Here is a 25,170-nt window from a genome sequence, read left to right on the forward strand (position 1 = left end):
ACATTTTTTTGGGGGATGTAACTATTTAGGAGTGAAGTAAGAGAGCTGTTGCTGGGGCCTGGGGTGCTGTTTGAAGCCCTGAGGTGTATTAGACGGCTGCACTGAGTGTGGTCTCTACCCACAAGGACAGGTTAAAAAGAACCCTGAGACGCCTTGGTCTTGACACCTCAGGTGTGTGTGGGGGTATCTGCCAGATGCATGTGCTTGAGCCCCTCCCCCCACCCTGGGTCTCAGGCTGAGGGAGGTGGCCACCAACATGCTTATGGATGACTAGAACCCCTTTCAGTGTGAGGGGGATTCTGTTCATCTGGACAGCGGACAGGTATGTGTCCACACAAAGCCCCCTCACCAGCAAGAGCCTCCTTCACTGGGCTGGCTCCTCACAACTCTCTCCTCTAGTGGGCTTTGATGTTTAGGGTTTAGGTTTAGGATCTTTGTGGGTCTCTGCAGGGTCCACTTTTAGCTACAGTCTTGTTACAGTGGTTCAGCTGGGATCTCTGTCATCCCTCTCTGACATCTCCCTGGGGTAATGCCAGATCACCCCACAGTTTTGGGAAAAGTTGTCCAGTCTGTTTAGCTGGAGCCTCTGCCCCTGCTGGGTCCTCTTGATGATTTGGTATTCACTCACACTTGTCTTTGCCTTGTTTTACGCACTTCTTTTTTCTTTGAAAATATTATTTTTTTAATTTTTAAAATGTCTTATTTTCTTTTATTTTGTATGTATGTACCTGAGTACATGTATGTCTACTACATGCAAAGGTCAGAAGAGGCACTGGATCCCCAGGACTTGGAGTTACACATGGTTGTGAGCCACCATGTGGGTGCTGGGAATTGAACCTGGGTCCTCTGCAAGGGCGGTAAGTGCCATCTGTCTAGCCGCAGTTTATTTTTATTTTATGTGTATGAATGCTTTGCCTGCATGTATGTGCCTGTACCACTCTCATGCCTGGTACCTGAAGACACAGAATAAGGTACCAGACCCCAAGAAATTGGAGTTATGGGCAGTTGTGAGCTGTGAGTTAAGTGCTGGGAATGGAACCCAGGTCCTCTGCAACAGCACCAAGTGCTCTTAACTACTGAGGTAACTCTCTGGCCCTTTCTCTCTCTCCCCTCCCCCTCCTCTTCTGTCTTCTGTCTCTGTCTCTGTCTGTCTCTGTCTGTCTGTCTGTCTGTCTGTCTGTCTGTCTGTCTCTCTCTCTCTCTCTCAGACAGGGTTTTATGTTGTCCAGGCTAGCCTAAAACTTGCTATGTAGCTGAGGGTGGACTTGAACTCCTGCTCCTTCCTCCTGCCTCCATCTCCCAGGAGCCAGGATTCCAGGCATGTGCTACCACTTCCTCACTGCAAGGCCCCAGCAGAGTGGTCCCTACAGGAAGGTCCCTTGAAGAAAGGGCCTCTTGCTTTTCTTCAACAAGTGTTGTTGGGTAACATGTTCCTTGGCATCTTCCAGCTGAGGATGGAGAGAACTTCAGCCTTGCTTCAGGTACAGGGGGTGGGGCTGATTCTTGGTGGTTGCACCCCACTCCCAAGCCCAGGGGTGGGCAGGCTGATGTGGGGTGGGGATTTTACCAGCCTGGTGTGGGAAGGGCTGTGGCAGTGGGAGGGAAGAGGTGGAGCCAGCCTTTTCTAGGACATCTGTCACCTGTCTTCTGCCCAGGGGCATTGCCCCATCACTACCCTGCTAGTTTTCGAGGCAGCGTGAAGCTGGGGCCTGCTCCTCAGAGACTTCTGGGCATATTAAGGACCTTTCAAGCCCTATGTCGCTGGCCTTCCCAAATCCAAGACATGGCAGATGGGGCGCAGGCCAACCCCAAAGGGTTCAGGAAGAAGGTGCTGGTTAAACACCCTGCTAGATGGAAGAGTCCAGGCCTCGGGACCTCTTCTCCTTCCAGAACCTCCAGGTAGGTGCTTGCTGCCCTGGACTAGAACATTCCGAGGAGAAGGGCAGGGAGACGGGAAGGGGATAAACTACTAGAGTCAGTTTTTCAGGAAGGAGAGCTCTGAGTGTCTGCATGTTGAGCAGAGGTGTGCCAACTGCATTCTGGTGCTAGAAGGATCTCTGGGACATTTAGTCAATCTAATTCTGTTCTTGAAGCCCAGAGAGGCTAAGAGATCTGCCTGTGGACCCTCAGCATCTGCAGAGCTGAATCTAGAATCCAGTGACCAGAGTCTCTTGGTTTTAGGTTTTATGATCCAGGTGCCAGCTGAGGTCCCATGACTCCGGTCCTAGCATTCCTTGGAGTATGGTCCTGAGAGCTGAATCTGGTGTGGGACAATGGCTTCCTGTCTTGGAGCTGAGAGTCGGGGGAAATTGGTTCTGGTGGCTCTGCCACCCTGGGGTGTGTTCCTCCCAGGAGATGCAGGCCAGGTGGGGAGGAGTTGGTCACAGGGCTGGGTGACAGCAATTAAGGCAAGAGAAAGCATGGGTGGTGTCTTGAACGAGACCCGGCTACGGTTAGCTGGAGAGGAGGGATTCAGGCTGGCTTTGATCTCTCTTCAGGTCCAGCCTGAGTATGAAGAAATTCTTTGCCATCGCAGTCCTGGCCGGCAGTGGTGAGCATGGCTCCCAGGAGACCTTTCTGACACCCCTCTCACCGCCAGCCTTTCCCTAGAAATGTGGGCTCTGTGTTATTCTACTGGCAGGCTGTTCCTTCCTCTCTCCAGGCCTCCACTTCCCTGTCAGGCTTCAACCTCTCCTCTGGGGCTGTTTAGTTCTGGACACCTGTAAACAAGCCAGGGGCCTTCTTTTATGAGCTACGCTGAGCAGGTGCAGGGAGCTGAGCAAGCCTCGTAAACTGGTAGTGTTTGCCATCATTGTGGACCTGAGCATATGTATTAGTGACTTTCCGTGCTGGCAGGAGTTAATGAGTTTGTGTATAGCTAGATGCGTGTCTGTGCATGAGTGTAGGTGTGTCTGAGCATACACCATGTCTGTGTGCCCCACACTTCAGTAAAATACGGCTCCTGGCTGGCACCTGGGTGTACATCTGTGTTCATTGTGATGTGTGTGTGTGTGTGTGTGTGTGTGTGTGTGTGTGTGTGAGAGAGAGAGAGAGAGAGAGAGAGAGAGAGAGAGAGAGAGAGAGAGAGAGAGATCAGAGAATGTATAGCTCTGCTGACAGAGAGAGGGAGGGAGGGAGGCAGGAAGAGAGAGGGAAGGAGAGAATAAATGTGTTTGCCTGTAAACTTCTTTCCCTGGGCTGGTACCCAGGGCTTCATGGATATGAGCAGTTACTCTCATCATGGTTGAGTGGGGCTCCTGACACAAGCGTGACCCCACCTTGCACCCCCAAAGACAGAGTTCATTTGGCCAGACACGCAAAAGGGCTGATGCATTCAGACAAAATGGCCTGTCATTTAGAAAACAACCCCTCATGTCTCTCCCGAACCACTGGTCCGAGGAGACTGAATATGAGCTATTTCTGCCTGTGGATGTGGTCTTAGCTCTGGCTACTGATTCTTTGAGTGCCACGTGTGATAGTTTTGTGAGGTAAAGCAAGTGTGTGTGTGTGTGTGTGTGTGTGTGTGTGTGTGTGTGTGTGTCTATCTCAAGCATAGTCTTGTATGTTTCTTACTTTCATCCTGTGAGAGCTGACAGTTGGCAGCTGGGAGCCTGGTGCTGCATATACCCTATCCCCAGGGTGCTGCATATATCCTACCCCCAGGGTACTGCATATACCCTACCCCCAGGATGCTGCATATACCCTATCCCCAGGGTACTGCATATACCCTACCCCCAGGGTACTGCATATACCCTATCCCCAGGGTACTGCATATACCCTACCCCCAGGGTGCTGCATATACCCTACCCCCAGGGTGCTACATATACCCTACCCCCAGGGTGTTGCATATACCCTACCCCCAGGGTGCTGCATATACCTTACCCCCAGGGTACTGCATATACCCTACCCCCAGGGTGCTGCATATACACTACCCCCAGGGTACTGCATATACCCTACCCCCAGGGTGCTGCATATACCCTACCCCCAGGGTAAAGTGCCTGCAGCTAGAGGAGGAGATGGGGTTTCCCTGTCAGGGGAGGAGGTAGCCAGGGCCTCACAGTGGCAGCTGGGTACCTCCAGGCCCTTTAGGGTGCATCCAGCCTCCAGCTTTCCAATCTTGGGCTTCCTGTCTCTCAGAACATTTCCTTGTCCATGGAGGGGGGAGGTTGGAGAATGGGGGAGGGGATGCCTAACTCCAGGTGCAGCTGGAGCAGGCCAGAGTGGAGGTTATATCTACACAGGCTCCATGTTGCATGTGGCTTAGCGTCCAGCTAAGGAACAGACAAGGCTCCTGCCTGAACTCTGCCATTCCTAACCTGGGCTACCCGGGCAAGCCTTTCCCCTTCTGAGCCTTTGTCTTCTCACCGTGCAAATGGGGATAAAACCTCCCTCCTGCCGGTGAATGGGTGGCTTCACCCCGGCAGGGACTGCAGGCCCCAGGCTCCTGGCACTGACTCAGCAGAGATGGCTCAGAGAGCCCCACACCCTGCCGGAGACAAGAGAAGGAAGCAGTTGAGAGAGGAGGAAGGAGGAACGGCTGGAGGGCCTGGCCGCGGCCAGGAAGCTGATTTTTGCTGGGACAGAAGTTCATTTGCATTATTGTTTGTTCTGCGTGTGCACTGAGACACAGACTCCAGGATGCTGGCGGGGACCCTGGCTCCCCTTCAGTTGCAGAGACACCAGACAGAGGTCAGGAAAGGAGCGCAAGGACCCAGAATCAAATTCCCGTAACTCAGGACAGTATGTGGCATTTGTGAAGCACTCTCTAGTGAACCAGACACTCAGGATGACCTCTTTGGGGAGTGGTCTCTGATCTCCTTAAGTTGCCCAGGCTAGCCTTGCATGTTCAATCCTCCTGCCTCAGACTATTTCCTGAGTAGGTGGAATGTGTACCACCAAATGTGGCTGAACTGTAACGCTGACTTTTAGTGTTTTTACTATAGTATGAGTTTATCAGGATGTGGCTCCATCAGAAGTCAAGCACCTGAGACAGAGGGTGTGGCTGAGGTCCACTCCCTGCCTGGCTCTGGGTTCTCCAGCATCATGTGACAGTGTGACCCTAGGCAAGTTACTCAGGGTTCCAGCCTCAATTTGCTTATCTGTAAAAATGTGATAACAAACTGTCAGGAGTTGCAGTGAATACCCAATGAGTTAACAAATGTAAGGGTTTAGGAGCTGCGTGGAGCCTGCAGCTAAATGAACCACATTCTGTCCTCCAAGCTGTAAGGCTCAAGGCTGGGAGTGGGAAACACTTCAGCCTTCAGGATTTGTATGTCCCCCCTCACTCCCCTCTCCCTCCTCCCTGCACTCCCCTCTCTCTCCTCCCCCCACTCCCCTCTCCCTCCTCCCCCCTTTCCCATGTTGCTCTCTGGGTCCCAGCTCTGAGGAGTCACCAGGCCAGACTTACATGCCCAGCTCTCTTGCAGTTGTGTCCACTGCGCACAGCAGCCTGCTGAACCTCAAGTTCATGGTGGAAGCCATCACACACAAGAACGCCATCCTGTACTTTGTGGGCTACGGCTGCTACTGCGGGCTGGGGGGGCGCGGCAAGCCCATGGATGAGGTAGACTGGTAGGTTCTGGAGGCCTCTTGTGGGAAGACATGGGGGCAGCTAATGGACAGACTGAGGAGGAAGGGCCAGGATCCCCATCTTTAACTTCAGAAATGCTTTCTGGTGTTCATATTAGAGTAGCATTTCCTGCCTTCCCACAAACAGACAAGGAGGTGCCAGTCTCGTGGCTGATACTCCACAATGGCAAGGGACATGATGGACACCCACCCCATTAGTCCGAGCTTCCTCCCTCAGACTAAGAGATCCGGGAAGCCATGGATGGCTTCTGCTCTCACTTTCCCGGCAGCAGCCAGCACCAATTCTGGCCCCATGGGGAGCTGGCAATTGGCTTCACTCTTTTAGAAGAGAAGGAGATGACTACTCTCCATTTGTTCCCCATCCTGCACACCCCCCAATGCCCGAAGACTCACCCCAGACTCTGTCTCCTCCCTGGCTATCCAGCCCAATGAGGCGGGGCCTCTGCCTAGAGTCTGAGTTATTCATGTTGGTTTTAAAGCCATGGCTTCCTTCCGATGCTCCCTCCCTGACTGGGCTGTGGGGACACCTGACTCCCCTTGCAGCTCCACTCTAGGCTCCATGGCAGGGAGGGAGCTGGGAGCCCTGACAAAGAGGTAGGATCCAGGACAAGAATACAGGGTGCCAGGCGCCAGTTCTGTTTTACTGTGTGACGTTGGGCATGTAACTATCCCTCTCTGGACTGCAGTCTGAAGGGCTGGCCATGAGGGACTGAAACAGATGATCAGAGGTCTCTGCTGGGCTGGGGGTGGGGTGGACGTGCTAAGGGGTGGGGGCGTTGGCTGCCTGCACCTGTCTGCTCATCTCTGCCCCCCCCCCCCCCCCCCCCCCCCGCCTCAGGTGCTGTCACGCCCATGACTGCTGCTATCAGAAGGTCTTCGACCAGGGCTGCCGCCCTTATGTGGACCACTATGACCACAGGATAGAGAATGACACTGTGATTGTCTGCAGTGAGTCCCTCCCCTGACTCCCTGGCTAGGAATGGGACCTTGGGGTGAGGATGGGGACCCAAAGACAAACCCAGGATACCCCACTAAATTTGGATTTTAGGCAAGCAATGAAAACCATTTTGGGGATAAGGATATCCCAAATGAGACACATTGGCACTAAAAGTTAACCGTTGGCTTCAAATTAGTATTAGCATAAAACGAAGAATTAGAATGACCTTGAATTTGGCATGAATTTGAGTAAGAACTACCTTTCATTACTTGGCCCTTACCAATCACTCCCTAGGAAAGTGGGCGTTTGCCTGACTCTTCCACTAAGGGAGGAGTCTGGAAAACAGGGCATAGCCGCCCCTCTTTCCTTCTTAATTTTGTTGATTTTTGCTTATGTGTATGTGTGTGTGCCTGCTTGTCTATATGTGTCCCATGTGTGTGCATGTGCCCGTAGAGGTCAGAAGAAGGTGTCGGGTTCCCTGGAACTAAAGTCACAGGCGTTGTGAGCCACCTGATGTGTGCGCTGAGAACCGAACCTGGGTCCTCCGCTCTTAACTGCTGAGACATCTCTCCAGCTCCCCCATCCCTCTTTCTTAGCCTCAGTTGTCCCAACTGTTCAGAGGTTCCCCAGTTTTACCCTGTGCTATGGGGCACCAGCCCAGAGCAGGGTACCCTAAAGGCCAAAGAGGCACAAGACCTACTTACTGACTTGAAGTCACATCCCAGAGGCCACTGTGTCTCAGAGTCCCTTCCTCTCTTGTCCTTTCCACGACAGGTGAACTCAACGAGACAGAGTGTGACAAGCAGACGTGCGAGTGTGACAAGAACTTGACTCTGTGCCTCAAGGACCAGCCGTACCGAGACAAGTACCGAGGCTACCTCAATGTCTACTGCCAGGGTCCCACACCCAACTGCAGCATCTATGACCCATACCCGGAGGAAGTCACCTGTGGACATGGCTTCCCAGCAACTCCTGTCTCAACCTAGCCTGCCTGAGGTCTGAGAGAAAAGAGGGTGGACAGTCAGGCTGGGGTCTACATCTGATGTGTGGGGTCAGATAAGGCCCAGAGCTGTCTTGTGGCTCCCTCCCAGTCCCGTAGTGAGCTCACTACCAGAAAGGCCAGAGCTTGACTGTGGCCATCACTATTAGCCTCACACTCAGCAGTTGGGTCAGGTCTTAGCAGGAAACACATGCTCGCTTGGGTCTCTCCTGAATATGGAAGGAATGGATGTGGCCCCAGCTCAACTCCCAGGGCCTTAGAGTCCAGCACAGGCCTGGAACTACACTCAAGCAGGCAGAGCACTAGGTTGAGGCCTGGGTTCTGGGGGGCCCTGGAGTCCCACAAGATGACTTAAGGAGTCATCTCTCCTTTGAGGAAGACTTGTGACTCTCTAGAGTCCCCCTCACAGAGTGGGTGGGCCCACTCGGCCCTCAGCCAACAGGATGTGTCCAGGCCCAAAGCCTGACCTCTCTTACTCAGAGTGCCTTTGGGCAGGGACCCCATGTACACAATAGGGTACTGCATTTACAGGGACTGGCAGGGTGGTCACATACCCACAGTTCTTCCTGCCCCTCTGACTCCTGCACAGAAGTGGTGTGTACCCCACTATGCCCATCCAAATCCCAGGTGGTAAGCTAGGGGAACCTGGAGTTCTTGCTCCATACACAGGGAGAGGCCGATCCAGACTGTCTCTGGGGAAGACACTGAGGTGTAGGCTGAAAGGTGGAAGGGACGGTCAATGCAGGAGACAGGAGGAAAACGCGGGTAGAGAGGGGGTGGGCTGGTGAAGAAGGGGTGGTGGGGAGGTGGGAGCAAGATGCTGTAACGAGGGCCAGGCCGGCTGCCAGACATGCAGATGGGCATAGCAAAAGAAGGGATGGGGGCAGGCTAGTGAAGCTGACGGTGTGGCCCCATGGGTCTGGGGAATCTTGAAGGCTCCTGCTGGCAGGTCACCTTCTCCACTGTCCCCAGCCTTGTGTTTCTTCAGGTGTCTACCCCGTCCCCTGCCTCACCTCCCATCTCAGGGTCGGCAGTGTCTAGCCCTGCCTCATACCTGTCTTCTGCCTTCATCCGATGTTAACCCTGAGAACCCAAGGATGCCAGCCCCATCTGGACACTGAGAACATTCACCGGGAAGCTCAGCTTGTGTGGCCACGTGGGACATTGTCACTGGGGAGAGAGAGCCAAGCAGGTGGCGATGGAGGCAGGAAAAGATGCTTATGCAGACAGCAGTGTCTGAAATGGCAGCGTTGGGACTGAGGGGTCACTGTGTGCAAGAGGGACCCTCCTGAAGCTTGCCTCATGCTGGTTGTGACATGATGGTCACCTGTGTGCATTGATCCAACTTGGCCCAGCCTTGTGACCTTCTTCATCTGCCCTGTCGGGAGCTCAGCCAACAAGCCTCACCAGCCCCACCCCAAGCCAAGGGTAGAGCTGGAAGGGTGCCCAGAGAGCTTCCTGCTGAGTTTTGACCCCAGGCTTGTACACTCCTCCATGGTCACACCCCTATAGAGAAGGCTGGGCCAATGAGACTCTACTGCTGTGGGATCCAGCCCCCTATACCTCAGCCCCCACTCCCCTCTTTCCCAGGCTCCATAGAATACGACATTCCCTCCTCAGACTAATAAAAGTTCCCCAAGTCTTGGTTGCTACTGCTGAGTCCTTCTTAGGGTCAGGGTGGGCACAGGGATACATTCCTAGGTCTCTAGTTCTGGGGAAGACAGGTTCCTTGACATTCCACAGCTGGCATGATCTCATCCTTCCCCTCACCCTCTGCTTGTGGGGAGATGTGGCCCTGTGCAGCTAAAGGCACAGGCTGAGAAGACAGGAGAGTAATGCCTGGGCCATGGGCAAGGGCAAAGGGACCCTCCACGTAATGATGGTAGCCAGTGTGAACTGAGGATGCTTGCCCTTTTGTGGTGATGAGCCGAGGCCCAGAGAGGGAACAGCAGCTGTCCCAAAGTCTCCAAAGCCACAGTTGTGCTCTGAATCCTGAGAAGGACGTTCAGCCACCCCTGTGTCCACACTGATGTGCACAAGAAGGACTGGCTGAGGACAACACTACCCTCTTCCAGTGTGTCTCTGGTGTCCCTTCTGTGACGGAACCTCTGGCTTGAAGGTCACAACTTGATAGGACAGCCAGGGAAACAGCAGCTGTCTTAGTGAGCTGAAGGGCGGTGGGGTGAGAGACAGGCAGGAGATCTAGGTCCTCCTGGTTACTAGCTCTGAGGTCAGATGCCTCAGATAAAGTGGAGCAGCTACAGATGCCATGGAGCAACCCATCTGCGTCCCACCTTTCTCCCACTCAGGTTCCTCCACGAATTCGTGTCTGTTTCCTTGTGTGCCCAGTGTCCAGAGCCACGGCTGACTGTCCTACTTTGATTTCTAGCGCTGAGATAAACACCATAACCAAAAGCAGAGAATGGGGAGAAAAGAAATGTTCATTTGCCTTAAACATGCCTTTCACTGTTGATCACTGAAGGAAGTCAGGGCAGGAACTCAAGCAGGACCAGAGGCAGGAAGCACAGAAGAAAGATGCTCACAGCTCCCCATGGCTTGCTCAGCTTGCTTTCTTATACAACCTACCTCTGCCTAGGGAATGGCATCACCCACAGTGGACTGGACCCTCCCACATCAATCATTAATCAAGAAAATGCCCCATAGATATGACCATGTGCCAATCTGATGGAGGCAATTTCTCAGTGGAGGCTCGTCTTCCCAACTATACTGTGTGTAAAGTGGACAAAAACTAACCCGCCCAGTGTTCCTGAGGGCATGGGGGAGGAAGTTCTCAGGGGAAGTGAGGCTGCCACATATGGGCTCTGTCCCCTGCCTCAGTCCTTAGTGAAGCATCCTTTCTGCATCACAGACCCAGCTCTTTATCAGACCTTGAAAGAAGACAGAGACTGTATTGACGGTTTCCTGTGTTCCCAGGGGTGGCCCTGTTCCCCAAGAGCCCACCCAGGTCTAGGTGGGGAGGAAGGCATGTGGGACCTTCGTGCATGGTACCCTGCGGCATGCCAGGACAGAATGAAGATTATTTCAAGTCTGTGGCAGCCCCAGGTGTACCTCAGAGGCCGTAGGGTAGGACTGGGTAAGAGGAGGAGCAGGAAGAGGGGGGCTCTTTGTTCCCACAGCCCACTCTCCTTGGGTCTCCTGGTCTATCTTTCCGAGCTGTGAGGTCTACTCTGAGGCCTGAGGAGGGCGCTGTCCTTGCTCCCTCACTGACCAGTCCTTCTGAGTTCTGAAGTGCCTGTCATTTCCCCCTCCCCTAGTCACAGGTTTGGGACCCTTTGTTTTTTAATGACCGTTTTCTAGAACTTGGGTGACACCTGGTGGACACTATGGCTCACATCCGGTGCTGCTCACCACATCTCCAGTCTCCTCTGCTATGGAACTGCTGTGGGGTCCCAACCCTACTGACAGATCTCACCCCAGGCAGCCAATGTCCCCCTGGAGCAAAAGGACACATCTCCTCAACCGCCTTGTCAGGGCCACCAATGCGACCTCTCACAAACACCCGGGCTTCAGGCAAAGACTGTGGGGCAAGTGTTGCACAACTCAGCCACTGGCCACATGGCCCTGGGCAAGTCACATGACTCCGAGTCGCACCTCTTTGCACTCTGTGGCTGGTGAGTGCACAGCAGAGGTCTGGGGGTGGGGGAGTGACTGAGGTCAGGAACATGCATGCCCTAGTACAGTCTGGCATGGAGGGCAGGAAGAGTCAGAGCTGGGGATGGGTGCCCTGGCTAGGGTGTTGACCACATGGTCCCCAAGTCAGCTTGGCAAATAGGAAGAGGAAAGAATTGGTGGAAGTGGATTGCCCGTGACCTCCCTCGCAAACAGAAACCTGGCAGGGACTGGGGGAGTTGGAGGGAGCTGAAGGAGGAGAGGGGAGGCAACCACAAGTCCCTTCCCCATGCCACGTCTGCCCCTGGGCTGAGCTGGGCTGGGCTGGCGCATACCATTCACTCAGCCCGGCCATTGACTGAACACAGCCCTTCCTCTCCAGGGACTGGCAAAGCAACACCAGCTACCAGCCTCCCTAACAAGCAGCTGATGCCACCAACTGTGACAAGCAAGGTTCTGGAGAGAAACACCAAGGCTTCCTAGCATCAGGAGGCAGGATACTGGAGTGAAACCAAACCAGACCTCTCTGTAAGGGCCACCGTGCAAGAACAGCCTGCTGGAGCAGGGGTCTAAAATTCCAGGGTGCCAGCCAAGATTAACTGAGCGCCTACTGTATGCACACTGTGCCTCCAGCTGCCTGATCTCTCCTGCCTGGCAGCTGCCTGAGCTGGGAACTCTTCATCCTTTCCTTTAAAAAGTGAGGAAGCAAAGCCCATAAGTTATGTATTGTCACCCAAGAGCTGACTCTTGACTCCATTGAGCCACAACCTCAGAAAGTTTCTGGTTCAATATCTCTCTCCTAGAAAGGGGAGGAGCTATGTCTTAGTTAATTTTGCTGTGACCAAGTCCCTGGCAAAGCCACTTAAGGAGGGAAGGGGTTGTTTGGCTCTCAGCTCGAGGGGATGGTCCATCACGACGGAGAAGGCATGGGAGGCAGAGCCCATGGTAGCTGGTTATATTGTGCCCACAGTCAGGGAGAAGGGAGGAGGGAGGAGGGAGGACGGAGAGCGAGGAATGCCAGTGTCCGTTTTTTATTCAGTCCGGGTCCCTAGCTGTGAAACCGTGTCCCTCATATTTAGGGTTGGTCTTAATCTCCTCAGTTAAACAACCCCCAGAAACAACCTCATAGGAGCACCCAGAGGTGTGTCTCCTAGGTAGTTCCAAATCCAGATAGTTGATAAAGAAGTAAACATCACAGGAGGTAATTTCTCAGTGAGGCTCCCTCTTCCCAACCATAGTATGTATAGGCTTCAAATCAGAAGACAAGGCTTGCCTCCCAGTGCTCTGTAGACACAATCCTTCATTTTCACCAGTCATGGGGGTGAATAAATGATCCCTAGGATCTCTCCGATGATCAATAAGACCATGCACGAAAAACATGCAGCAAGTGCTCTGAGCCGCCACACCCTCTCTCCAGTTTCTCCACACGCTCTCTTCCATCCACCCAATTTCACATGCACTTCAGTGACAGCGGGGGAAACCAGATCGTTGCTCTCAAACAGAGGGGGGCAAATACTATAAAAAGGGTTGGCAGGTGCATCGGGCGACAGAGGGGGACTAGCAGTGGAGATAGGGAGCATGTTACAGACAGGGGCTGAAGGGGAACCGCTGGAAGGGTGAGGGGAGGGTGGCCTGTGTGGCCTGTTGAGAACTTGCTATGTGAGAAGATGCAAAGATGACCCCAAGGAGCAGGCACGGTCACTTCTGCACAAAGCAGGAAGCTGAGTCTAGATTCTTCCTCTTGTATTTTATTTGCATGTAATCATTTCACCAAATTATTTTATAAATACAGAATCGAGGTGTGCTGGCAAGGCCATGCCAGCAGCTTGAAGGTGGGATGTGGGATTTGAGAAGAATCTGATGCCTACATTATCCTCAGTCTGTCTGATGGTGGGGGGGAGTCCACACACCACACTTGGTTAGAGGGTGGGGTCCACACACCACACTTGGTTAGAGGGTGGGGTCCACACACCACACTTGGCCATCCCAACTCTCTTCTTTAGGGTCTCGGACAAGATGTCAGCCCACCCCAAGCCTGGTTCCTTGAAGAAGCCTTCTTCCCAGTGGTCATTGCTCCCCAAGCAGACACCGATCTCAGCACCTCTCAAACTATCTGGTCCTTGTGTCCTTCCTCCCCAGTCTGACAGCTCCTTGGAGTAGAATTTCTACTTCTCAACCCTCATCACAGGCCTGGGGTAAAGTCAGTCCCCAGTGCAGATGAATGACTGCCCTCCAAGAGAACGGTATTTCCTGCAAGCACCAACAGCATCCTTTTACAACTCCAACACTGTCTGCTTTGATTCTGGGCACTGACTGGGACTCATGCACCATCCATAACTTATCCCATCCACTTCCGTACAGAAGCTGGCCCCAGAGGCAAAGGAGACCTGGATCTCACATAGCAACCTAGTCATGGGGGCATGCTGAACATCATCCTGGCCCTTCTTCCACCTCAGCCTTCATTCAGACATCTTCCCAGGTTAGAACCAGTTTCTGATATGACAGGACCTCCCAGAAGGTGGCGTGCTACTGGCTTAGCCTAGCCACACTAGTATCATGCCTGAGCCCATCCCCAACACTCCTAGGCCGAAGATTCCTGCCCTCCTGTCCCACACACGTCTGCTTCCTGTACATGGCCGGCTGGGGGAAGAAAGGTGACTGCAGGTTGAACCAGGAAGTCCTCAGGGGCCCTGGCTCTCCACGGAGTCTTCTATCTTCATGTGCTCTGCGTTCTCAGTCCAGGTTTTAACCTCTGGCATTGGTAGAAGCTGCTACAACTCTCAACATTCTCCTTGGAATTCAAAATTCTTAGACTTGAGTCTGTGTGTGCTTCTTTAAATCCTTGCTGCTCATCACCTGCACATGGCACACAGTATGGGTTCAATGCACACATGTTGGGTGACCTACTAAGCAAAGGCAGCCCTGTGTGTTATCACCCAAATCCCGTCATCTCCCCAATACCAATGGGGACAACTACATTCCCATGGCCTCCAAGTCTGGCCCAAGTGCTGAGAACCTGGCAGTATTGGTGAATAAAGACCAGCATCGTCAGCTAGGCAGTGCTGTGGAACCAGCCACGCTGAAGCATCATGACAATGTAGCTTCCTGTATGAGATTCATGGTCCTATGTGTATGAGTTCAGCCTGGGTTCGGCTGTGCTCCTCAATGCTTGTGAAGTCTCTGCTGAGACCAGATTTGCTGTTGCTGATGCTGACCCAGCAAGTTCTCATCGTCGAGGAGGCTGAGCCCGGCCTTCCTCCTGGTGGATGCAGGTGTCTTCACAGTAGACCCGCCCTGGACCCCAGAGACCAAAGTCTGCACTTAAGACCTTTGCTTTGTCTACGTTACCAAGCAGAGTCCCAGATTTAAGGGATGAAAGGGAGACTTTGCCCTTGGCAGATGTGCTGAATGCTAGGGCCCAAAAAGCAAGTGCCACCAAGCAGGGAGGCGAGCCTGGTCACAGCTGTGTCTGAGATCCACTATTCCAATCTGGCATCACAAAACTGACTCCACCTCAATTAGACCTTCCCTGTTTACTAGATTTAAGACTTACAGGACCAGAGGCTTCTAAGTGGGGGCGGAGATTTAGGGTGCCTTGGATCCACTGTCCCCCATCTTCTCTCCTTTTCTTCATGTCATCTTTGCCGTGACATCCTTGTGGCAGTAATGAACAGCATCTTTGTAATGGCACCCGGTTTTATGAGTCACCAGACCAGCCTGCGTCCTGCCAGAGGGTTTACAGATGGCAGACCTGGATAAACAAGGACCAGACTCCAGGTGAGGCTCTTGGGGCTGTATTTTCTAAGAGACCTGCTTTGTTCCCAGCCAGATCTGGGTGGAGGACTTGGTTCCCCAGTTAGACTCCTGTCCTGACTTAGGTTGGGGGTATAGGAGAGTTCAGGTTAGATCTTGGGTTTTTCCCCCTTCCTTGGAAAAGGGTTTGGGTCTCAGGTAGCCCAGGTTAGCCTTAAACTTACCATGTAGTGGAGGCTGCCCCTGAATTCCTGCCTCTCCTGCCTCCCCCTCCCAAATGCTGGGGTTGGAGGGTGCCTCCCACCCCTTCACCCTTGTTTCTTGATTCCTAGCACTTATTTGGGTTGGGATGTGCCTCTGAATTGCCAGACACCCATGGTCTGTTCCAGAGCAGGAATTCTCTGTTTCTTACTTCCAGTCCCTGGTGCTGAGTGAGCTGAGGAGCCTGGGGGTTCAGACATGGTCGGAGACAGCTTTCCAGGGGGGTCACCACGTGACAGAGGGATGGCGGCCTCCCTAGCACCGGAGTTTGTGTCTGCCACACTGGGGCCTGCTGAGGAAGATCTGCTTGAAGGCCTTCTCATAGGTGCCCAGGTTCTCCCTGAAGCAGTACACAGACTGCTTGTCACACTCGCAGGCCTTCTGCCCACAGAGGCAGCTGCCACCCAGGGAGCATCCACCTGCGGAAACACGCAGAGTCACTGGGGGCTCACTGCCCAGTCCAAAGCTGGGTTCTGAAGTGGGGGGAAGGGCTGGGGGTATAGGAGGAGCTGTAGGTGTCCAGGGCAGAGGGCAAGAAGTGGGAATGCTTTCTCTCTGTTCACTGCCATTCCCCAGTCACACTCACACTTTCTGCCACAGCACAGCACACAGATGCCTAGAAGGAGGTAAATGGAGTGCAGAGGATGGCCTGCGTGTTGGGGGAGGGGTGAGTTACTGCACCCTGGGAGCACCTGGGCCAAGGCAACAGGAAGAACTCATCCCCCCCCCCCAACCCTGGGGCCCAGGCCCATCTCCCGTTCCAGACACCGGCTTGACATCTCAGGTGCTGTCTGGAACATCTCCCACTGCAGGTGTTCAAAGCTACCCTACACATACATATGTGTCATGGCCACTGAGCCTGTCACCTCTCCACCCTTAGGATGACACCATCTGACCCCAGCAGCTCTCTAGGATCCCCCCCTTTCATTTCCTGTTTCCCATCTGCTGGCAAGTCCCATGGATGTCCCCGTGTTTAAACCTTCACGCTCTGCCCTCTTTCGTCCACCCTCCCTGCCACTACCCACATCCCTGTCCCTCTCCACACTATGTCACCTCCCGTTCTCCCTCCTTAGTGGGAGGAAACAAACAGGTAGTCTCGAAATGTCACCTGGATCATACTCCCTCTCCTGTTTAAAGCCACACTGTGGTTTCCCAGGCTCTGTGGAAGAGGTGACCTTGTGGCAGTCCCCAGCCCCCTGCCACAGACTGACTACCCCAGCCTCCCTTTCCTCATGGAACTGCCGCCCTCCCTCCCCCAGTCTGCTCCAGACACAGGGGCCTCTGTGAGTTTAGCTATCACATTCTGCCTGTCCCAGGACCTTTGCACATGCTGTTCTCTGGTCTCTTCCAGTGGTCAGCTCCCATAGGCCATTTGGGTCTTGATGGAATCCAAGTTCTTCAGACAGGCCAAGCCCCCTGGTCTAAAGCTCTCCCCAGCCGCTCCCTCCCAGGTCCCCTTGCTGTTTTCATTTGCACACTGACTTGCTGTGCCCTCCTCTGTCCCACAGAGTGAGGCTCCATGAGGCTGGGACTCTGGTGTGTCACAGAGTCTCCCATTGCAGAGCAGAGGCCAGTCTACGGGAACTCCTCAGGATACTGCTGCCGAATAGCAAATGAACCCCAGAGGACTTTGGGATGCGGTGTCTACCCTCGAGCTGAAGGGCAAGCAGATTGGGGCCTTTTGTTGAGCAGTCACAGGCCTAATGCTTTGTGTGTGTGCATACACATGAGCATGCATGAGTGCATCCTGGGCCATCAAAAGCACCCCAGTTTCTATAGACCTCCACCCAGGGCTGCTCTCTGCATGAGGAAGGAGGCTGCCAGACCCCGGGGCTTGTGTTCCGCAGCTGGTTAATCTGAATGTCTCCCTGGACAAAATGATGCTGACCACAGTCAAAGATGAGCAGCACAGTAAGGCCCCCTGCTGAGATGCTGGTCACAGATGGAGTGTGTGCTTGGGTCTACTGCTCCGGCAGGGGCATCCTTGGGTCTACTGCTCCGGCAGGGGCATCCTTGGCTCTACAAACACAACGAAGCCTGCCCAGTGCTGGACCAGTGCAGGCTGTTTCTCTGCCGCCTTCCCTCTCCGAAGGCCACCTTTCCACTGGAGCTGTCCACCCATGCCTGTCTGGAGACTTGATTTCTCAGGGCAGACACCGCCTCGACACCGCCTCCTCACCGCCACCACGCCTCAGCTGCCCATCACCACACACCCTCAGGAAGGTGCCAAGGGCATTCATGCCACCCCCACTCTCCCTCACGCCTGCACCCTTTGGCCCTCTCACACCCCCTTCCCCATCTGAGAAGGTCTGCCCAGAGCCATCAAGTCCCAGACCCTTTGGAGCTCTCCCCATCTCATCCCCATGCATGAGCCTCTTCCTCTCTGTCCACAGCAAGTCTCTGTGTCTCCAAAACAGCAGCTGTGGCCAAGGCCACAGTGGGTGTGGGCTGCCTGAATGCAGGCCCTGCCCTAGTGGATCGCCTCCCAGGAAATCTGACCCACTATCCCCTCTGTCCTCCTCCACTTTCCCCTCCCCCCTTCTTTCCCCCTTCTCCTGTTTATGTCTGGCTCCTCTTTTTCCTCACTACTCAATTTTCTTGACTCTTCCTTCTTCTCGGACCGTGTATGAGTGTTTTTGTCTACATATATGTATGTGCACCATGTGCATGCCTGATGCCCACAGTGGTTTGAAGAAGACATCAGATCTCCTGGAACTAGAGTTACTGATGGTTATAGCTGCCACGTGGTTGCGGAGGAGCTGACCTTAGGTCCTCTACCAGAGCAGCAAGTGTTCTTAACCACTGAGCCATCCCCCCCCCCAACCACTTTTATGTGTCCTTTCTTGAGACATGGACTCATGTAGCCCAGCCTGGCCTTAAATCACTCCTGAGGTCACTCAAAGATGACACTGGACTCCTAATCCTCCTGGGTCCATCTTCCAAGTGCTGAGATGACACTCATGGACCACAATGCTATGAGTGATGGGATTGAACCCAGGGCTTCATGCATGCTAGGCAAGAAGACTCTACCAAGTGAGCTACACGCCCAGCTCTCTTCGAATCCTTTCTACTGTGGATGAAATCCTTTCCCTGAAGTGTAAATCCACTTCTCACGGCTCTCCCAGTCCCTAGATCTTCAGCACTGGTCTTGGACAGTGATTTTCTACCAAGGATGGTCATTTTGGCAGCATCCCTCAGTTATGGGCTGGGTTTGTCATGACCTGGAAGAAAAATGCAGCCCTAAGATTAAGATTGGGTTTGCCATGATCTGGAAGGAAAATGCCGCCCTAAGATTAAGATTGGGTTTGCCATGATCTGGAAGAAAATGTAGCCCTAAGCCAAAAAAATGCCACCTTTGCAAGTCACCATTTCAAAACACTGGACTCCAGATCTTTCATCTTCCAGTATTCCAAAAGAGAAACTGAGGCACGAGGAGAGGAAATGACAGCTTCCAAAAGTCCTTTCTCATCCTGAGAATGTCATCTCCACAAATGAGACAAGGTGACAGGCATAGACTTCTGCCTTGTGGCTAACCCACGGCCTCATGTGGCCTCTGTCTGGCTCCAGTTTTATTCTAGATTATCTTCACAGAGCTTTTTTTTTTTTTCTCCGAGACAGGGTTTCTCCGTGTAGTTTTTGGATCTTGCTCTGTAGACCAGGCTGGCCTCAAACTCACAGAGATCCGCCTGGCTCTGCCTCCTGAGTGCTGGGATCAAAGGCGTGCACCACCACCACCACCCAGCTTCACAGAGCTCTTGCTCAGTCTCAGGACTCCTGGGTTCCCAGCTCCAGCCCAGATCTCTCTTTTGAGCTCTAGACTGCAACTCAAGTATCTGTTTGCACTACATATCTTGTATTAGTCCATAGAGTTGTGTAATTTGCAAATAAAGTGGCTTATTTCGCTCACAATTTGGGGAGCTACAAGTCCAGACAGCATGGTGCTGGTGCTGGCAGGGCTCCCTTAGGCACATCACAGCATGACATACAGCATCATGGTGAGTGTGCACGTGAGAGGGAGGGGTCACATGGGACAACAGGAAGCCAGAGAGACTGGGGAAGGGCCAGTCTTGCTGTTCTAGAACAAGTTCCTCCAGTGGGAATAAACCAGTGTCCCAGGAGAGCTACATTAACCTCTTCTGAGAGTAGCGCCCACAGTGTTCAAACAGCCTCCAGGCCCCACCTCTTAAGGCCCCATTACGTCTTGTGTGTTCATGTGTATGGTGTCTAAGGTGGTATGTGTACATGTGCATACTGATTCATGGGTATGTGTGTGTGTGCATGCATGTGGAGGCCAGAGACCAATACTGGGCATCTTCCTTGATTCCTCTCAACCTTATTCTTTTAATTTATTGTTTGTGTATATGTGTATGTGGTGTGCATACATGTATGTATTTATATATGAGTGAGCACATGAACATGTATAGCTGCACGTGCATGTGTGTGCATGTGTGCAGAGAATCAAGATTGATGGAGAGAGTCTTCCTCAGTCATTTTCCACCTTATTCATGGAGGCAGGGTCTCTCACTCAGTGCGCTCCACTGGACCCAGTGCTCACCGACTGTGGTGGTTTGAAAGAAAATGACACCCAAAATGAAGCAGCACTATTAGGAGGTGTGGCCTTGTTGAAGGAAGTGTGCCATTGTGGAGGTGGGCTGAGGTCTCATATATCCTCAAGTCACACCCAGTAAGTGAGACCATTTTCTGTTGCCTGTAAGTCAAGATATAGGAATCTCAGCTCCTTCTCCAGCACCATGTCTGCCTGCATGCCACCATGTCTCACCACGATGATAATGGACTAAATCTCTGAAATGTAAACCGCCACCTCAATGAAATGTTTTTCCTTTCTAAGAGTTGCCGTGGTCATGGTGTCTCTTCACAGCAATAGAAAGCCTAACTAAGACAGCAATATAGATTAATTTTAGTTTTGTTGGTTAGCTTGCTCTGTGAATCCCCCATCTGTGCCTTCCAAGTTCTAGAGTCACAGGAAGGCTACCATGCCCACCCAGCATTTATGTGAGTTCTTAGGATCCAAACGTGGGCCCTCACGTTTGCATGATGGGATCTTTTAACTACCGAGTCACCTCCCCAACCCATCACCTTATTTTTGAGACTGGATCTCCCACTGAACCTAGAACTGCCCAATGAGCCGGGATGGCTATATTGGGCTTCAGGGGCCTGCTTGTCTCCACTCCCTTGTGCCCAGTGCTGGGGTTATAGATGTGCGCGCCACGCTCCAGATTCCACATGGGTGCTGGAGATTAGAACTCAGCTCTGTACAGCAGGGGATTCATCAGCTGACCCATCTCCCCAGTCTTGGTCCCCTACTTATTAACATTACTACCTGGGTAAGCCATCTTCCCAGATACAACTCCCTTGGGAACACACTTAAAACATATCTGAGCTACAGCACATCTTACACTCCACACAATTCCTATCAACCCACTGTGTCTTCATGGTCCATTGTACTTCCATTTTCACAGTTAAGGACATTTATTTCACATCACACAGCTGTACATTTTCTATAAATAATGCAGAGCTGAAATATTTACATCATCTCCAGTTCAGTCCACATCTTCCTTCAGTCACTGAAGCCAGACAGGCATGCATGCTGGACCCAGCTTGGCCCCGACTCACCCTTCCCTGGGTCACTACGCACCTCTTAGGCAGACCTATGGCTGCTGCGGCCAGGAGCTGCCATTCAGCCTCCCTCTCCTTCAACTCATCTAATCCACCTGTAGGTCCTGGCACCTGAACACCCAAAGCCAATTCAGCACCTGACACTTCTCATCTCTTCTGCCACCATCCCGGCTCAAGCGATGGCTATTTCCCCAAGGGCTCCAGAATCAGCATTCTAAGAGCAAGCCTCCTTCCTCCTCCGTCTCTAACAGCAGTGCGTTCCCTGTCCCTCTGGCCATGCTCCAGGTCATGTGCTACTGAAGCAGATGAGCCTCCTGCACTGCCTGGGCAGACAATATCTACTCCTTGCCCAGGCTCCATGCTCCTTCCATGCTGGCCCTGAGGTCTTGGACCTCCTTTGCAAGGCTGTCCTTCCACAACTTCCTAAAGTAGTTACTTTTCCCTCCTTGGACCCCAGCATCCCCTAGCCTGTTTGAGCAGCTGAAAGGACTTATTCCTACCTGACTGCATCTGTCACTATTTGTGGCTCTATCTGTCGCTATAATGGGCTCTCCCTTACTGGATTGTAAGCTCCTTCAAGTCAGAGCCTGTGTCTTGCTCATTGTTGATCTCCAGCCCTAGTGTTGGTCAAAGCTCCATCACCATTTGCTAAAGCCTCTAACAACTGCACTTATGGGGACCACAGAAAGGTGCCCGTCCTGGGACCCTGGAAGCCAAGTTCTAGACCCAAGTCTGTAACTAACACACTTTATCTTAGGCAAGCTGCTTCCCCTCTCAAAGCCCATCTCCTCAGCTTTTAAATGAGATCAATATGCCAGAAATGCCTATTTAATGAGATTTTTCACTCATCCACTCTTTAAACAAACAGATATTAAGCTCCTAGCACATGACCTGCCTTTGTCTAGAAACTGGGGTAAAGACATCAGCAAGCGCACCTCCAGATTGCATTGTTCCAAGAGTACTATTCCATATGGGCCCGAGAATGAGTTCCCCGTAACAAGACAGGCTTACTCCTTGTTATGTGTGAATGTGAGGTATTCCCCACAGACTCGTGCATTAAATACTGGTCCCCAGAAGGTGGCATTATTTGGGGGAAATAGTGGAAACTTTAGGAGGTGGGGCCTCACTGGAGGAGGTAGGTCATTGGAGGGTGATTCTGAAGGCTGCATTTGGTCCTGGCCTTTCTTCATGGCATCCTATCTGCCCTGAGATGAGTAGTCTCTACTACATGTTCTCACCACCATCATGATCCACTTCACTGGTCCACAAAACCAAGGACAATGGACTCAGATCTGTGAAACTGAGCAAAAATCAATCCTTGATGACTTTTAAATTGTTCTCTCGGGTCACACCAATGGAAAAACCTGATTAATACAGAAAACAAGCTTGAGAGATCTTGGAGATGAGCTAAATGCATTTTGCAACATAAGATGACCATGAGGCTTGTGGGCAAAGGCACAGTGCTATGGACCGAGTATATATATATAGGCCTGTGCGTTGAAGGTTTGGGTCCTTGGCTGACAGTACCACTTTGGAAAGTGATGGAGGTTGCAGCTGGCGGTGGCAGGGAGGTGTTCTAGTTGAAGGAAAGAGGTCACTGTCAGCAAGTCTTTGGGGCCTGTGGGTTGTCCTCTGTATGTCTCCTGCTGTCTGTCATGAGGTTAAGAACCTCCTCTGCCATACACCACAGTACTCCGCCACCACTTCTGCTCAGAGGCACGTGGCCAACAACGGCTGAACTCCCAGAACCTGGGAGTCCAGTTAAACCTTTCTTCCTTTAAGTCGGTGACATTGGGTGTTTTGTCAAGGCCATCGGTAAAGCAGTGAACACACAGCTCTCAGGTAACTTACACTCTAGCAGGGAGGTGGGGGCCACTGCACAAGTAGACAAAGAAGGTACAGGAAATGTCAAGATGCGATGAACACTAGGAGAGGAAAGAGGTGTGGAGCAGGCAGGAGAAGCTGGTGTGAGGAACGCTCCAGTAATGAGAAAGGTCTTTGCAAACTAAACTTCTAGAAGTTACCACTTCTGCCTCCCCATCTCCAGGGGGAGGGAGGAGTCAAAGGCCTGCAGCCGCAGGTGACAACAGGTGACATGGTACAGTGGCTGGAACCAGTCTCTCCCCCACAGGGAGAGCAGACGGGGGTGTCACTGCGCTGATCTTCAAGTCCCTTGTGAATGCTTATATAAACCTCCTCAGAGGAGGGGCAACCACCTGGTCAACCATGCCAGGGCAGCTGTCCGCTTCCAGAAAACTGTCCCTTGAGCTCCTTCAGAGACTTTGTTGAGTACTGGTATCTGGGTGGCATTTCAAGCTGTGGACACCACGCTCCTCCCCCTGCCCCCACTCCCCACTAACCCACCACACCCTCCCCAAAGTTTGTCCCACACTGGTTGCTAGGCAACCTGGGACCAGGCTTGGGGACCGGATTTTAGAACCGTTGGAGGCATTAACTCTTCCAGCGCAGCTCTTTGAACTGCAGTGTGGCCTGGGCACAGAGGAGGCTTAATTCCATAAGGGTCACAGTAATGACGTTAGCCCCAGAGGGGGCTATACAGGGCAAACTGCAAAGGAATGACGAGGGGAGGATGGGCTGGAGAGATGGCTTGGTGGTTATGAGTACCTGCTGCTCTTCCAGAGGACCTGGGTTCAATTCCCAGTACTCACAATTGTCTGTAACTCCAGTTTCAGGGCACCTGACGCCCTCTTCTAGCTTCTTCTGGTACTGCATGCATATGGTGCACAGACATACATGCAGCCAAAACACTTACACACATAAAATTAAAAAATTACAAAAAACAGTCCTGGTGTTCCCCAGCAAAGTAAAAAGCCAAGCCGGGCCAAACCAGAAATTCCCACATCCAAATGGCGGACACTAACTAAACACCTGCAGTGGGGCCAGCCCCTCCAGGGGGTCACAAGAGGGGTCACTCTTGCCCACCACCCAGCAACCTCGTGCAGTGTGAGTGATTCCACCCTTTCCACGGATGAGGAGACTGAGGCTGGGCTGGAAAGCTGAGGCCCCTTGCCAGGAACAAATGAAAAGATCTGGGATATTTGGTTAGACCAAGGTCCATTCACTACGCTCCTCCAGCCAGGGCAGAGCATCTCATCAGTTGTTAGAGGTCATGAGACTTGCATTTGGGGAATAACCTCCCCTCAAGTAGAAGCCTTCCCCTTAGTCCCTGGCTGTGTGACCTTGGACATCCACTTGACCTCTCTGAGCCTTGATGTACTAAGCAATAATGGGGGGAAAAGTGCCTACAGCCAGAGGTCTACCCTGGAGGCGTGCAGAGCAGCCAGTCAGCTGTACACCGCTGTAGCTGCTGCTCTCGCTTGATGAGTGAGAGGACCGAGGCCCAGACAGCTCAAGCCAGGCAGGAAGTTCTGCATGCAAGTCCCGGTTTTGCCTGTCACTCACCTGGATCAAGCCCCTCCCTTCTGTGGGCCTCAGCCTTCCCAGAGCATCAGTGAGGGGTTGGCTGGGATAGTCTCCAACGTGTTTTCTGCTCTGGAGATCTCTTAAGCTATTGATCTTCGGAGAGCGGACACTGGGCTGGCCTCACTCCGGGTCTGGCTTTGGGACCACAGTGACAGTGGGTGCTCAGCCACTAAAGGGTGCATGGGCGGATGTGTCTGTGTGTCAGCCAACAGCAGCAGCAGGCTCCACACCAGAACCCAGGCCCTACAGTTCTGGGCTCCTTGGAGGGTGACACCGATGCCCTAGGTAATTGTGGAAGTCTCCTCTTCCTCCAAAGCTCATGGCTGCATGTGGGGAAGCTCACCCATGGACACCAGCTCCCAGGTCCTGCCTCTGTCTCCTGCCGAGAGTTAACAAGTGCCGAGCAGAGGACATGTCATCTTCTGTGGTCTTAGTCTGTCTCAAGATACCTTCCTTCACTCTTCCCATCTTCTGGAGTTCTGGGCTGGGAGGCACAGTTTCCAGGTCTATCCTCCCTCTTCTGGTCAGCCAGGGAGTGAAGGAAGGGCAGAGGGTTGGCCCAGGCCTCAGTGGCAAAGGTTCTCTTGATGTGCGAGGTCCCTCTGCCAGCCATGCAGGCCTGTAGAGTAGGCAGACTGAACTGAAGGCAATCTTCTATTGTGGGGGTCTGAGCCCCCAGCCCGCCACATTTCCAGTCTCACAGTGGAAGCCAGGGAGAAAACTCAGTCCCGACTCTGGGGTTTCCTGTGTCTTGTGCTACAGCTCTGGGTGGAGTGCTGTGGCACATGATTCCCAGTGTGGAGTCCTAAGTCCTCCATCCTGGGAGACGAATCAGGGGCAAATGATAGTTCTCTGACCTCGGAGGAGGCAGATGGCTGCCCAGAAACACAGCTGTGATATACCCGGGAGGAAGTGGCTC

The 25,170-nt window shown here is 52.8% G+C and overlaps 2 protein-coding genes across 3 annotated transcripts in view; one reads left to right on the forward strand and one right to left on the reverse strand.

Annotated features, from left to right (window-relative positions):
- The first annotated feature begins 1,623 nt into the window (after positions 1 to 1,623).
- Pla2g2f (phospholipase A2 group IIF) lies at positions 1,624 to 7,900 on the forward strand. The gene is made up of 5 exons (XM_052717432.1): positions 1,624 to 1,899; positions 2,499 to 2,551; positions 5,427 to 5,571; positions 6,428 to 6,537; positions 7,301 to 7,900. Exons 1-5 carry the CDS (start codon positions 1,784 to 1,786, stop codon positions 7,510 to 7,512), a joined length of 636 nt encoding a protein of 211 aa, XP_052573392.1. The 5' UTR covers positions 1,624 to 1,783; the 3' UTR covers positions 7,513 to 7,900.
- A 4,340-nt stretch (positions 7,901 to 12,240) lies between these two features.
- The window catches only part of Pla2g2c (phospholipase A2 group IIC), a 29,477-nt gene continuing 16,547 nt past the window's right edge, over positions 12,241 to 25,170 (reverse strand). Inside the window, exons 5-6 of one of the 2 annotated variants that reach the window (XM_052717433.1) lie at positions 15,322 to 15,589; positions 12,241 to 14,907 (exon numbers count right to left, since the gene is read on the reverse strand). In XM_052717433.1, the coding sequence (XP_052573393.1) occupies positions 15,426 to 15,589 (164 nt within the window). In that variant the 3' untranslated portion in view covers positions 12,241 to 14,907; positions 15,322 to 15,425. The remainder of the gene's footprint in view (positions 14,908 to 15,321; positions 15,590 to 25,170) is intronic. The other variant, XM_052717434.1, reaches the window with a different exon arrangement.

The sequence above is a fragment of the Peromyscus californicus genome, unplaced genomic scaffold, assembly GCF_007827085.1.
Source record: "Peromyscus californicus insignis strain IS unplaced genomic scaffold, ASM782708v3 Scaffold_5__1_contigs__length_169319896, whole genome shotgun sequence".
NCBI classification, from domain to species: domain Eukaryota; kingdom Metazoa; phylum Chordata; class Mammalia; order Rodentia; family Cricetidae; genus Peromyscus; species Peromyscus californicus.

What these genes read in the sequence shown, in the direction of transcription:
- Pla2g2f (XM_052717432.1), top strand. Translation starts at nt 1,784, where the DNA reads ATGGCAGATGGGGCGCAGGCCAACCCCAAAGGGTTCAGGAAGAAGGTG. An exon ending in CGCAGTCCTGGCCGGCAGTG is followed by an intron (nt 2,552 to 5,426) that starts GTGAGCATGGCT and finishes GCTCTCTTGCAG; the next exon opens with TTGTGTCCACTGCGCACAGC. An exon ending in TGACACTGTGATTGTCTGCA is followed by an intron (nt 6,538 to 7,300) that starts GTGAGTCCCTCC and finishes TTTCCACGACAG; the next exon opens with GTGAACTCAACGAGACAGAG.